This window comes from Clytia hemisphaerica, unplaced genomic scaffold, assembly GCF_902728285.1.
Source record: "Clytia hemisphaerica strain Z4C2 unplaced genomic scaffold, Clytia hemisphaerica genome assembly, whole genome shotgun sequence".
Classification (NCBI taxonomy): domain Eukaryota; kingdom Metazoa; phylum Cnidaria; class Hydrozoa; order Leptothecata; family Clytiidae; genus Clytia; species Clytia hemisphaerica.
Window position 1 is genome coordinate 108,045 of NW_027104207.1, and position 12,201 is coordinate 120,245.

Sequence of the window (12,201 nt, forward strand, 5' to 3'; positions counted from 1 at the left end):
CCCAATCTAAGCTACTTTTTCGCTGAGTTGACCTGTGACCGGAGATCGAGCTCACAACCCTACCGACTGAGTTAACCAGCTCACATGGGAAACGCTTATGTAACACTAAATCCTTAAAGATTGTAAACGTTTCGCACGAGATATACCTGACATAAACTTGAGTAAACCAACATCATAAAACAAAATTAATCAAATAGAATTTACAAAATCAACCAAGGGTACCCCAAGAATGCATATAAAAATAATACAAAAATTTTCTCTTACAAGCCCATTACTAAGGCATTATTCCATAAGCCAAAGAAAAGAAAATCGATAACGTTAGCTTAGAATATTAGCACCTTATTCTTCCAACCTGAAAATCAAGGTTACAAGTTTTTAAGAATCAGTCAAAAAATTAAGATTTGTGCAAGCATAAATTCGTTTGACTTATATTACGAAATACTGGTATACTTTAAGTGCATTAATTTAGTGCTCGTCCGCAGGGTAATTATCTCATCGTCATGACAATCCGACCAATGGATGTTGGTTGCTCAATTAAATCGAAATCAAATTAAAAGATTCCTTATGCATGAGGCCAAGATCGCAAAGTCTTCAAAAGTACAACAAGTGATACTTTTATGGACCTACCTGGTTATGCATTTAACACATACTGTATATAATTGATATCTACATAAGCGTGACCATTAAACAATCATTCAGAACACAAATAGTGACGATCTATTAAAATTAGTCGTTTGTTTCTTATAAAAAAACACGTTTAGAAACCAAAATTTCATGCTCTTGAAATATTCTTTTATATTCTTCTAGACTTCGAGAGCAAAAAAACATCTCTTTTTAGCTGAAATTTACCCCAAATTTTCTTTTCCAAGAATCGAGCTCCGTCACATTCGAGGGTTTATAGTTATGCATCTTTGTGCAAAAAATCATAAAGAATAAAAGAGCCAATCTCGAGAAAAGCTAATACCTAAGTAATTGATAGTGTGCTTATAAAAAATATCGAATTTGGCCAGCTTTTCTATAAAAACATGTCTAAACACATATATTCTTTAAAAGTAAGCCCTCGTGAGCAAAAAAAACATCTATCTCATAAAAAAAATTTAGTAATTTGACTAAGAACATTGATGTATGCTTATTAATAGTGATTCTTATAGATAAACATGCGTTTTTTGAGCCAACTACAATTTTTTTGAAAAATCTGCTTGAACCATATTTTACCTATGATGGTACCTTACTTTCCTACAAAAAATAAGAAAAAATTAATGATCCAATTTTTCACAAAGTCCAAAAAAACCATTTTATAGCCGTTTTTTGGCCCAAATTTGCCCAAAATCTTTTTTGAAAATCGGGCTCCGTCACATTCGAGGGTTTATAGTTGTGCATCTTTGTTCAAAAAATCGTAAAGAATGAAAGAGCCAATCTCGAGAAAAGTTAATACCTAAGTAATTGATAATGTGCTTATAAAAAAATATCGAATTTGGCCAGTTATTTTATAAAAACACGCCAAGCAACCAAAATTTCATGTCGAAACACATATTCTTTAAAAGTAAGCCATCATGAGCAAAAAAAAAACATCTATCTGATAAAAAAAATTGAGTAATTTGACTAAGAACATTGATGTATGCTTATTAATAGTGATTCTTATAGATAAACATGCGTTTTTTGAGCCAATAAAATTTTTTTGCAAAAATTCGCTTAAGCCATCTTTTACCTACAATGGTACCCTACTTTCATGCAAAAAATCAGAAAAAATTAACGACCTAATTTTTCACAAAGTCCAAAAAACCCGTTTTTTAGCCGTTTTTTGGCCCAAATTTGCCCAAAAATTTTTTTTTTGAAAATCGGGCTCCGTCACATTCGAGGGTTTATAGTTATGCATCTTTGTGCAAAAAATCAGAAAAAACTAACGAGCCAATCATGAGGAAAGCTAATAACAAACGAACGAACGAACGAACAGACGAACGGACAAAGGTTAATTTATAGGACCTCCACCGGGGTAGGTCCAAAAATGTTTCAATGTTGATGATTGTTTTGTCGGTAACCATTTGGTGAACATATTAACCAATTAAATTCACAGAGAAATAAATTGACTCTGTTATCAACGGAACACACCAACTCATATTGAATTTCAAGCCAGTGAAAAATGCTTATTAATTGCTTGAATGAGATCAGCCTTCTTTTGAGAGCTCGGCTTCAACTTTTGATCCTTACAAAAAGCTTTGAGAACGGGGACAGTCAATTTGTTCAAATTTCCACGTTTTGCAGACTCGTGGAAATCAACATCTACCTCCTCCGCTTTGACTTTCTTTGTAGCGTTTCCGTCGGCTGATTTGGACGCAGGACGTTTTCCGGTTGTCTTTGCAGGGCCACCGGTGTAATCAGGAGGGAATACCATGTCCTAGAAACGAAAAAAAAAATCATTTGCTAGTACCAAGAAATTTGAAATTAGAGGGACCCCGACCCTGGAATTTCCTTGTCTCATAACGCTATTAAATCAAGTGAAAACCATATTTTCCTCCGTTTTCAAAAAAATTCGTATCACGAAAGGTTTGTATATTGGATATCCATATTGTTGTTGAAAGGGTAATCTTTTAGAGAACAAACACATTCTAAAACTTAAATGATAATGTAAAACGGAGTGAGAAAGATACCTTAAACTCATCGATCAACGAACCAGCTTTTTTGTCCATCCTCTCAGTGTTCGGTTCCGTTAAATCATCAAAAGTTTCCACCTCATCTCTGTCAAGTGCAAAGGCTTCCAAACAACGATAGAACTTTTGTAAAGCAGGATTCTCAAAAGAGTCGGAAGTATATGTGAATTTCAACTTGTCGACGATCTCTTTCATCTTGTCAATTTGTTGTTCATTTGCTTTTGGATGTTCTTCAACGTCGAGTTTCCGAATATCGTCAGCGTAAGGGAGATACACCATGTGAAAGCCGGGTGGATTGATTTGTAGCCCGTGCTCATCAATTTCTTCAGGCTGCGGTACCAAAGCTACGTACCTGGGCGCAGTGTTTGACCGCGCGAACGTGCAGATTGGGATCACATTACGTGCAGAACAACGATTCAGCAAGCTCGTAAAGAGAGCTGCGCTACCTTCGACTTTTTTGTCGTCAGGGTAGAGAAAAGATGATGGCTTGATATGGTAATGCAATTTCAAAGTGTCTTTCGGTTTAAAACCAATCAATGTAAGGCCCGGGTCTACCAGAGATTTCATCTGCGCGACTTCCTCTTTCTCAAAGATCACCTTTTCACCGGCAAAATCTTGGTAAAACTTAATGTCCGTTGGTAATAATTCTTGCCCGGTATCCCGACAAATATATTTAGTCACACACTGGACTTCTTCGTTGGTCCGCGAATCAACATGAATGTACGAGCCTTTCTTTTGAGGTCGATTCAAGGAGTATATGGAAACACCCATGTTCATACCGTCACCCAGTTGAAACGCCACAGAGGCGGTGGCGCGTTTCTTGTATTCTTTCATTCGAACGCGCATCATGAGTTCGTCGAGTTTGTCAGCAGGGTCTGGTAGATCACCTTCTTCTTCATCATCGTCCATAATGTCTATGTAAAATTTGTTGACATCGAATTCTCCCTCTAAAAGATAAAATCATTGTCTCTGAACTCTGTCTTTCTCATAATAGATATCCCTTTTAAAGTCTCCCCTAAATTGCACCATGATGATTCGCAATATACTGTTCGCGTTTGAGCGAGTGCCATTAGGGATAACTGGCGCAGCTTTTTGCTTTCTACTGCTTTCTCTTTTCCAATAATTAGAAAGCCTCTCCAGATGGGTATGACAGCTACACATTTTCGCTGACGGACAAAACAGACTACAGACTTTTACTAATCTAAAGAAAATGTTGCTTTATACTAATTCTTCTTTTTTTTTAGGCATAATCTCTTAGTTTTAGGCATAAATCCCTTAATCTTCAGTAAGCTGAATGCAGGAACTAAGATGTTTAAACCAAATCCACAATGGGCAAAGGTAGTCTAAATAGATTACAACGCCCCTCAAAACAACATCACAAATGATGATGGTAAGCTAAAGAAAATGTTGCGTCGTATTAAGTTTTGGAATCTTTAAGAGCCAAACCGATACCATAGAGTGGGTGAGTATTTCATAATTTTTACTTTACTTGCTTTTACTTTTCGAGGGTAACCCTTTACTCTTAGGTGCCAAATAAACGGGCCCCCTTGCTTGTTAATTTTTCAAAAATTTTCCAACACCCCCCCCCCCCGGACCTTATTAGGACCCCCCCGTTTAATAGTTTTTAAGAATATTTTCAGTTGGCAAAAAGAAGTCCCCTTATTTTGCTCCAAAAAGCCTGATTTTAGCCTATATTAACCTTATTTTTGGGTTTTCAGAAGTACAATTTCCAACCCCCCCCGGCAATTAGGTCCCCTCCCCGTTTATTTGGCACCTAAGAGTACTCCACAGATATCCATTAAAACACGGGTCTCAAATCACACTCTTTTCTCCAAGCATAACGTTAAGCATACCTCCAAGCTTTAATGTAAAAAAACTTTTGCAGCTTTTCTAAAACGCTGACCTTTTAAGGGTTACTTTTAAAGCTGTTTTAGCTTTCTTAGACCAAAGATTTTTGCCTGCAGCGCTAAATTACAAAAAAACTATAATTTTTTGAGCGGAATTAATGTTCCGACTTAGAAATTCGAAATTTCCATGAACCCTAAGAAAATCAACAAATCGAAGTCTCAGCATATAAATAAGCATAAATTAAGGCTGAAAATGAGTTTTTGCTAAGCATACTGAGCCTCGACCCGATTTTCCCGTATGCTTATAAAAAAAATAGTGTAATCTTTGTTGTGATCCCAATTAAAATAAACGAAAATAATTCCATAATTTTCACCCCCTGATTTTCACCTTTTTTGAATTAAGGCTGGGAAAAATACACTTTAGAAAAGTTTCTGTTTCTGCGTGAAATATCTAAATTCTATTTTTAGTTGGGTGCGCTTGAGAAGCAATTTTGCAGTATTCGGCTATGTATTGTAACATCCGATTTCTGACCGAAAATTCTGAAATATGTTTAATGGCTTTTCCGCCTTTTTCTCTTTATAATCAAAGCACATGCTTTTTCAAGCCCGAAGGGCTAGAGGCGAAACTTTAAACCTTTTCAGGCAAGAGATATTGAAGCAACTTATTTCCCATCCAAAACGCGCATAGAACGCACCGTAATCATGACGGCGGATTGTATCTAGCAGTTCCTTTGTTTTGGACGACTACATTATTTAAAATCTAACGAGATTTTAGTTTCAATCCGCCGTTTGTGTAAAGACTACGCGCGGGCGTTCTTGATGGGAAATAAGTTGTTTCATTTCATTCTCCATATTCATGATATGCATCACTGCAATGTCTTCAACATGACACCATAGACCCAACAGCTGATTGGTTGAAAGCGACGTTAAGTCAGCCACTACGTCACTTGCAACCAATCAGCTGTTGGATCGGAGATGTAATGTTAGAAGACATTGCAGTGATGCATATCATGCATTATCTGGTACTCGATGTAGAAATTTTCTTCCGACACGCTAAAGCTCTGAAGGTCGGGAAAATTTTGACATCTGGAACCTTTGGGTTACCATTTTTCATTTTTCTGTAAGGTTTCTCAGGCAGCAGAGATTTTCATGCTAAATTCAGTCGGGTGCAACCGATAGTCAAGCAAAAAGTGTAAGGACAGCTAGACACGACTGTGATGCGGTACATCAAACGATGACTACTATAGGTCTCCGATGGTGATATTGGCCCGCTCCTTCAGAGCTTTAGCGTGGGAGGCCGCCAATAAACCATCGGAATATCAGATAATATCATGCATTTCTCTAATTATCTCAAGTGGATCGCAGCCTACTTACAACGTTACATTCTCGCTTCAATGCAATGGTATCTTAGTTTTTCACAAGAGCACTTCTTGCGATTGTGTTTTTGATACCGTCGTGAAAAAAAGGTTTTTTCCTGAAACACATTACCAGTCTCCTCAAAAGCTAAACTGAGGCTTGATAAGTGTATATCAGAGTGTTAGTATGGTTATTTGCTTTAACAGCAGGGAATAGTGTATTTTTGCGGTAAGTTTGCTGCGAGTCCCATTCATCCGGATAATTCACCTCGTTCCTGACCCGTCCAGTTAAATGATATATAATGATATACATGCCCCCCCCCCCAATATTTTGCAAAGTAATTTCTTTTTACTTTAAAAAAGCTTATAAATACCGTTTAGAGGGATGAAATAAGGATGAAAAGTCGAAAATTTTCTTCGTCGACCAACCATGGTTGGTGACATATTCTTTTGCCCCCCTCAATTCAATTCGTACGCCGAGGGCCATGATATAATGAGAAAACAAATTGCGATCGACATTTATTTAATCCCCCCCCCCTAAAAATTAGTATCAATTTATCTTATACATAAAGCAAAATGTGACAACAAAGAATTAAGCAAAAAAATAACAGAGCGTTCTTTTGCAATAGCCCAAAAAGAACATCTAAAAAGACACTAAAATGAATAATAGTAAGTTATCGTGAAGCTAATCCATTCCAAAAAGTGATGTGATCCACTTAACATCTTCCGTGAGTACCTGTCGACCAATATGGTGTACCGTATTTTCCGTAACCGACAAAGTTTCCGTCATTTTGCATGACAAATCTTTCGACTTCGGTACCGTGTGTTCCAGATCTCCACACAGGTTTACCGTGGTATGTGTACAAAATAAGATTTCCATCACCTAAAAATAGGAATTGAAATCGATGAACCATATTTTCGTAATTGCTATCCTCATACCAACAGATAGTCTTTCACATGCTGCGCTTAGAGAACAATTTATTTGGAATCTTTCTAAAACTTTCTTACATGGTTTTCATAATTCAAAGTGCAAATCTCCCTCCCCTTTTTACAGTATAATATGGTGTCCTTCAATAGGGAGTGAGATTTTTCAAAGTTATTTTTGTGGAGAAAAATTACAAGATCATACAATCTTTTCTGGCTAAAGATCCTTCTTTCAAACCTGTAAATTAATAACAAAAAGGTATCAAAGATTGCTATTTTCAAAATAAATTCGACGAAAAGAACAGGAATATTTTTTATCTTACTTCCTTCTAATTCTATCATGACGGGTAGAATAGGAAAAAATCAACGACAAAGAGCTTAGTCAAAGCATGAAAATCTCCAGAAAAGCAACTCATATTGGACACAATTTAATCCGCCAGGCTTCACCCCAAAAATAAAATTTCCTTTACTTTATGCCTCGCTTACTCAAGGGTTGGGCAAGTGTTTTCCTAAATAATTGACGGTGAAAGCATTACCTTGGACATAAAGTCCTTTCTTGAGATGAATACCATGAGTATGGGTGGTCCAAACGACACGGCTACCATGACAATAGATGACCAAGTTACCATCGCGTTGCATCCTGAGGCGGTATTTACTGTTTCTCGAAACAAGCGATTGACCTTCTCTCAAAACAGTACCACTGGCTCCCCGAAAGCAAGTATCTCCTTTGCATCCCTCTGAAATGATTGGAAATAGGTGCAATAATAACTATAATAATTATAGTTACCAGAATTAGCCCCCCAAAAAATCGTAGTAATACGAAATATTACGCTTGTGATTACAATGTAAGTTTAAATGTCAGAACGTTTATTTTTAGAAGAACCTGCAAGAACGCAATAACGTAAATTATTTGTATAGACAATCTTACCTTGACAAATTGGTGAAACAGCCCTTCGGTAACGAGTCATACCAAGGCGCTCTTTGAAATCCACTGAAAATAAAGTAAGAGTTAATAACAAATTTATTGAGCGAATTTCTAAAGAAATGTCATGAAAGAAAAAGATTCTCAAACTCTTACTCGATTCATCTTACACCTGATTGCTGGGAAGTTTGAATATATATTTCTATATTCCCTAAAATGCAATAAATAAGGCTTATAAGATAACTTATATAAGAGACTTTTTTAGAGGAGAATAAGAGGTTTTCCATCTTAAAACTGGAACATTTTTTACAAATGCACAAGGGTAGTCCTAATCAGACGGTGGCTAATGCTGGGTGTATTGGCGGCATGGTAAGATAAAACTAACAAGCTATATAGTACTTACTTTTTTGTGGATTCAAACCATGGGCCAGAGCGATGGTGCAAACGACGAAAATAAAAATCTTAGTCGACATTTTTCTTATTTGTTGAAATCTTCTCTCTCAACTGGTTCTCCGAATGAATCAAGATGATTTGCATTACCGATTCGCTAAAACATTTATACGTTTGAGCAGCGTCTTTCAAAAGGTTTGGGTTCTAATTGACGTCATCAAAAACCTTGGCAGTTCTTGTTTCAAGGTTGATAATATCGCGAAGGAACAAAATAAATACCCAGCAATTTTCCTTAACAGTAATGTCAATTGAAAGATTTGGTAACTACTAGGACTCTTCCAAGAAAGATTTCAAAAGTCTTATTTGACAAAACGTGTTTAAATATTTATTTATAACAAGTATTCTTAGAATATTGAGTCCTTCAGTCCTTCATCTTTATCCAACAATTTAATTTCAATTGAAAGTATATTTTAGCATTTTTTACAAGCTTTTGCTGTTATCTACGTAATTATTGTGAGTCGTAAATTGGATATAAGGATTAGCATTTAAAAAAAAGCAAAATACTGTCTTCCGATAATGCACGAAATATTGCCAAGATATTTCATAATATTTTTATGGTATAGAAAGAAGAAGCGCCTCAATGCTGAAAAAGCAGAATTAAACAAAAGAATTTCTCAAAATTTATACTCATACGGCGCCGAAAGGGGATAAAGTAGTTTAAAATACTTTGTAGGAAAAAGATGGGAGGCACTTTAATCTTTAATAAGATAAATTTTATCGGACGGAGATTAAATTTCGCGTTTGTGCTCAAAGATTTCGCAGGAACTTAATGTCGCGGATTGTACTATTATTTGGAGACAATATTTTATTGTGTGCCTTTTACTGCCAAAACATGCATGTTGGTTGATGAAATTATTATCGTATTATTATTTGCGAAAATACTCACAAAATGGTGAAAAAAAGAACATGTTAAGAACAAAACACTGCAGTGGTACATATCATGCATATTTCTCTAAGTACAGTAGAACCTCCAATTAGCGGACACTCTAAAAGGCGGACACCTCTGATTAGCGGACAAAATATTTTTCCCCGGCCGTTTCCTAGTCAAATCCTTATAAAAAAGTCTCCAAAAGGCGGACACTCAATAAGCGAACATCTCCATTTAGCAGACAAAAATTTTTGCACGGAATGGTCAAAAACCTGTTTTTTTCCCTCCAATTAGCGGACACCGAGGAAAACATAGTTTTAGACATTAAGATACAAGTAATAAGTGATTTTAAAATTAACATCAAGATTAAGACTTTGGATTGAAAAACTAGTCTTTTTTCGTTGCAAATGTGAGTTTCTCCAAACAGTTTGGAAAACGTAAAAAATTCATGTGGAAATTACATTTTTGTGAAATTGAGACTCCTCCTTGGAAAACTAGACTTTTTGGGTCGGAAATTATGTTTCTCCAAACAGTCTGGAAAACGTTAAAAATTCATGTGGAAAAAACAATTTTGTGAAATTGAGACTCCTCCTTGAAAAAACTAGTCTTTTTGCGTTGGAAATGTGTGTTTCTCCAAACTCGATTTAGGTAAGGAAATCGGCTTTAATCGTTTAAAAGTCTTCTATATAGTTGGAAAAAAGCCAAAATCCAAGCTTAAACAAGGTTGGAACTTTCGAAAATCGAGGTTGGAAAAAGCCAAAATCCAAATTTTCCATGGCTTGGAATTTTCAAAAATCCAGGTTGAAAAAAGCCAAAATCCAAATTTAACAAGAGCCGCAAAGATGCGGATAAATATTTCCTTTACAAATGTTAAAATAATAATTGATGTCCTCAAAAGATTTCAAAGTGCTTTAAATCTCAGATAACATCAAGCAACACAAGTCCCTAAGAATTTCAACATTCCATTTATGTTATTGTCAGTATTTACAGGATTATTCATAAGATGACTGTAGGTTCCAAGCTACGGATCACGGAATATATCCAAGCTGAACCCGACTGAGAACAACAATGCAGTAATCAAATTGGCTGGAACTTTAATTTTCGTTAGATTCACGATAAGTGTGCACTCTTTTTTCTTTTACCTATAACTTTTGAAGGAATTCTTCAATCTTTATAAATTTGGTATCGTTGGAGAGACATTTGTGAGTGGAACAATTTGAAATAAAACAATCTTCAAAAGAATTCTAAAAATGAAGATGAAAATGAAGAAGAAAAAAATGAAGATCTTGTAGAAAAGTGCTATAACTTTCATTTTCACTGGAGAGATTCTTTGATCTTTGGAAGTCATCACTGTGAAGAAATTTCACTAAAATATTCATTCAATACAAAGTTATGATACAAAGTTAATAAGTGATTGACCCCAAAAAATAGCAGAAAACAGCAGAAAACAGCGTCTTTAGACGTCAATTAGCTTATAACTTCAAAAGTTATAAGTAAATGAAAAAAGAGTGCACACTTATCGTGAATAGACTTTAGTATTATACTAGCGGTCACCCACGAACACATCAAAAGACCTGATTATATAATTATTATTTTAAGCGCTGATTTCCAGAAATATTATATAGCCAAAAAATTTAAAATGAAAGAATGACAAATAGGAGAATATTTCACAGTAAGAAAACCAAAGAAAATTTTATATATTTTCAAAATGAGATGAAACATTTTGCATTATACTTTCATATATAAAATATTGTAAAAAATGTAAAAATTTAAAGTGACTTTTGGAGTTTTTTGAAATAATGTACGTGCTAAAAAGTAAAAATCTTTCAAAAGAGGGAAACAATTTCATATTTTCCGACAAAATGCAAAATAAAAAAAAACAAGTTATACTTTTATGGACCTACCTGGTTATCAAAACTAATCAATGAACATTGAAACAATGAAACACATAAGACATAACAGGACAAAATAAAAAATATATAATGAAAGCATGCCTATTGGGAGAAATTATCAACCCTATTGAAAAAGCTAAAAAAATTATTATAAACGCTTTTCTTTATAAAAACAATCCACTTTCAGAAAAATACACAGCTTAATAAATAAGGTTTCTAGAAAACTCAAACCATCGCGCTCTACCGTGACATTTTCTTCTTTGAGAAAAAAAAATCAGTTTTATTGACAATGGAATCATGATCGATGGTAGGAATTGCTATCAATGTAGTTTTTTTTATGAGGAAAAACAAAGAAATGTTAGGAAAAAGCCCAATGAAAATCTGCAAAAACGGCGATTTCCGGCATATTTCCGGCATTTTCGGCCGGAAAAAAAATTTTCTCAAAAAATCGAACTCTGTCATGTTTTGAGCATTGTGAAAACGCATCTTTCTGCAAAAAATCAGAAAAAACTAAGGATGAAAATTCGAGAAAATGTCAAAAAACCGGTTTTTCCGGCATATTTCCGGCATTTTCGGCCTGAAAGAAAATGTTTTTCGAAAATCGGGCTCCGTCATATTTTAGGTATTGTCATTTTGCATCAGTGTGCAAAATTTCATAAAAAAATATAAAGTACAGCTCGAGAAATTCAAGAAATACTGTCTTTCCGGCGAAAATAGGTTGTTCTGGTGATTTTTTAATAGTTCCGGCTTTAAAAATCAATTTTATTGAAAATTGAAACATGCTTGATGGTGGGCATTGCTATTAATAATGTTTTTGAATGAAAAAACAACCAATTATAAGGAAAAAGTCTAAAAAAGAAAAACGGTGATTTCCGGCATATTTCCGGCATTTTCGGCCGGAAAAATTTTTTTCTCAAAAATCGGACTTGGCCATGTTTTGGGCATTGTTAATACGCATCTTTAAGCAAAAAATCAGAAAAAACTAATGATGAAATCTCGAGAAAATGTCAAAAAACCGGTTTTTCCGGCATTTTTCCGGCATTTTCGGCCGGAAAAATTTTTTTTCGAAAATCGGGCTCCGTCACATTTTGGGCATTGCCATTTTGCATCTTTGTGCCAAAAATCAGAAAAAACTAATGAGCCAATCTCGAGAAAAGCTGGTAACAGACGGACGGACGGACGGACGGACGGACGAACGAACAAAGGTTAATTTATAGGACCTCCAGGTAGGTCCAAAAATCTCATTTCATAAACATTTCATAATCTGAAAGAATGTCGATAGGAAAAAATTCCCC

The 12,201-nt window shown here is 35.1% G+C and overlaps 2 protein-coding genes across 2 annotated transcripts in view; both read right to left on the minus strand.

Annotated features, from left to right (window-relative positions):
• Positions 1–1,997: 1,997 nt before the first annotated feature.
• Positions 1,998–12,201, minus strand: part of LOC136815411 (X-ray repair cross-complementing protein 5-like) — a 31,019-nt gene continuing 20,815 nt past the window's right edge. The window contains exons 3-4 of the mRNA XM_067071856.1: positions 2,649–3,595; positions 1,998–2,395 (exon numbers count right to left, since the gene is read on the minus strand). Of these exons, the coding sequence (XP_066927957.1) occupies positions 2,126–2,395; positions 2,649–3,557 (1,179 nt within the window). The 5' untranslated portion in view covers positions 3,558–3,595 and the 3' untranslated portion in view covers positions 1,998–2,125. The remainder of the gene's footprint in view (positions 2,396–2,648; positions 3,596–12,201) is intronic.
• LOC136815412 (uncharacterized) lies at positions 6,456–8,370 on the minus strand. The gene is made up of 4 exons (XM_067071857.1): positions 8,100–8,370; positions 7,703–7,765; positions 7,311–7,511; positions 6,456–6,733 (listed from the first exon to the last, which is right to left on the minus strand). The coding sequence occupies exons 1-4, from the start codon at positions 8,167–8,169 to the stop codon at positions 6,567–6,569; spliced, it is 501 nt and encodes a 166-aa protein (XP_066927958.1). The 5' UTR covers positions 8,170–8,370; the 3' UTR covers positions 6,456–6,566.

What these genes read in the sequence shown, in the direction of transcription:
- LOC136815412 (XM_067071857.1), bottom strand. Translation starts at nt 8,169, where the DNA reads ATGTCGACTAAGATTTTTATTTTCGTCGTTTGCACCATCGCTCTGGCC. An exon ending in TGGTTTGAATCCACAAAAAA is followed by an intron (nt 7,766 to 8,099) that starts GTAAGTACTATA and finishes CTTTATTTTCAG; the next exon opens with TGGATTTCAAAGAGCGCCTT. An exon ending in TGTTTCACCAATTTGTCAAG is followed by an intron (nt 7,512 to 7,702) that starts GTAAGATTGTCT and finishes CAATCATTTCAG; the next exon opens with AGGGATGCAAAGGAGATACT.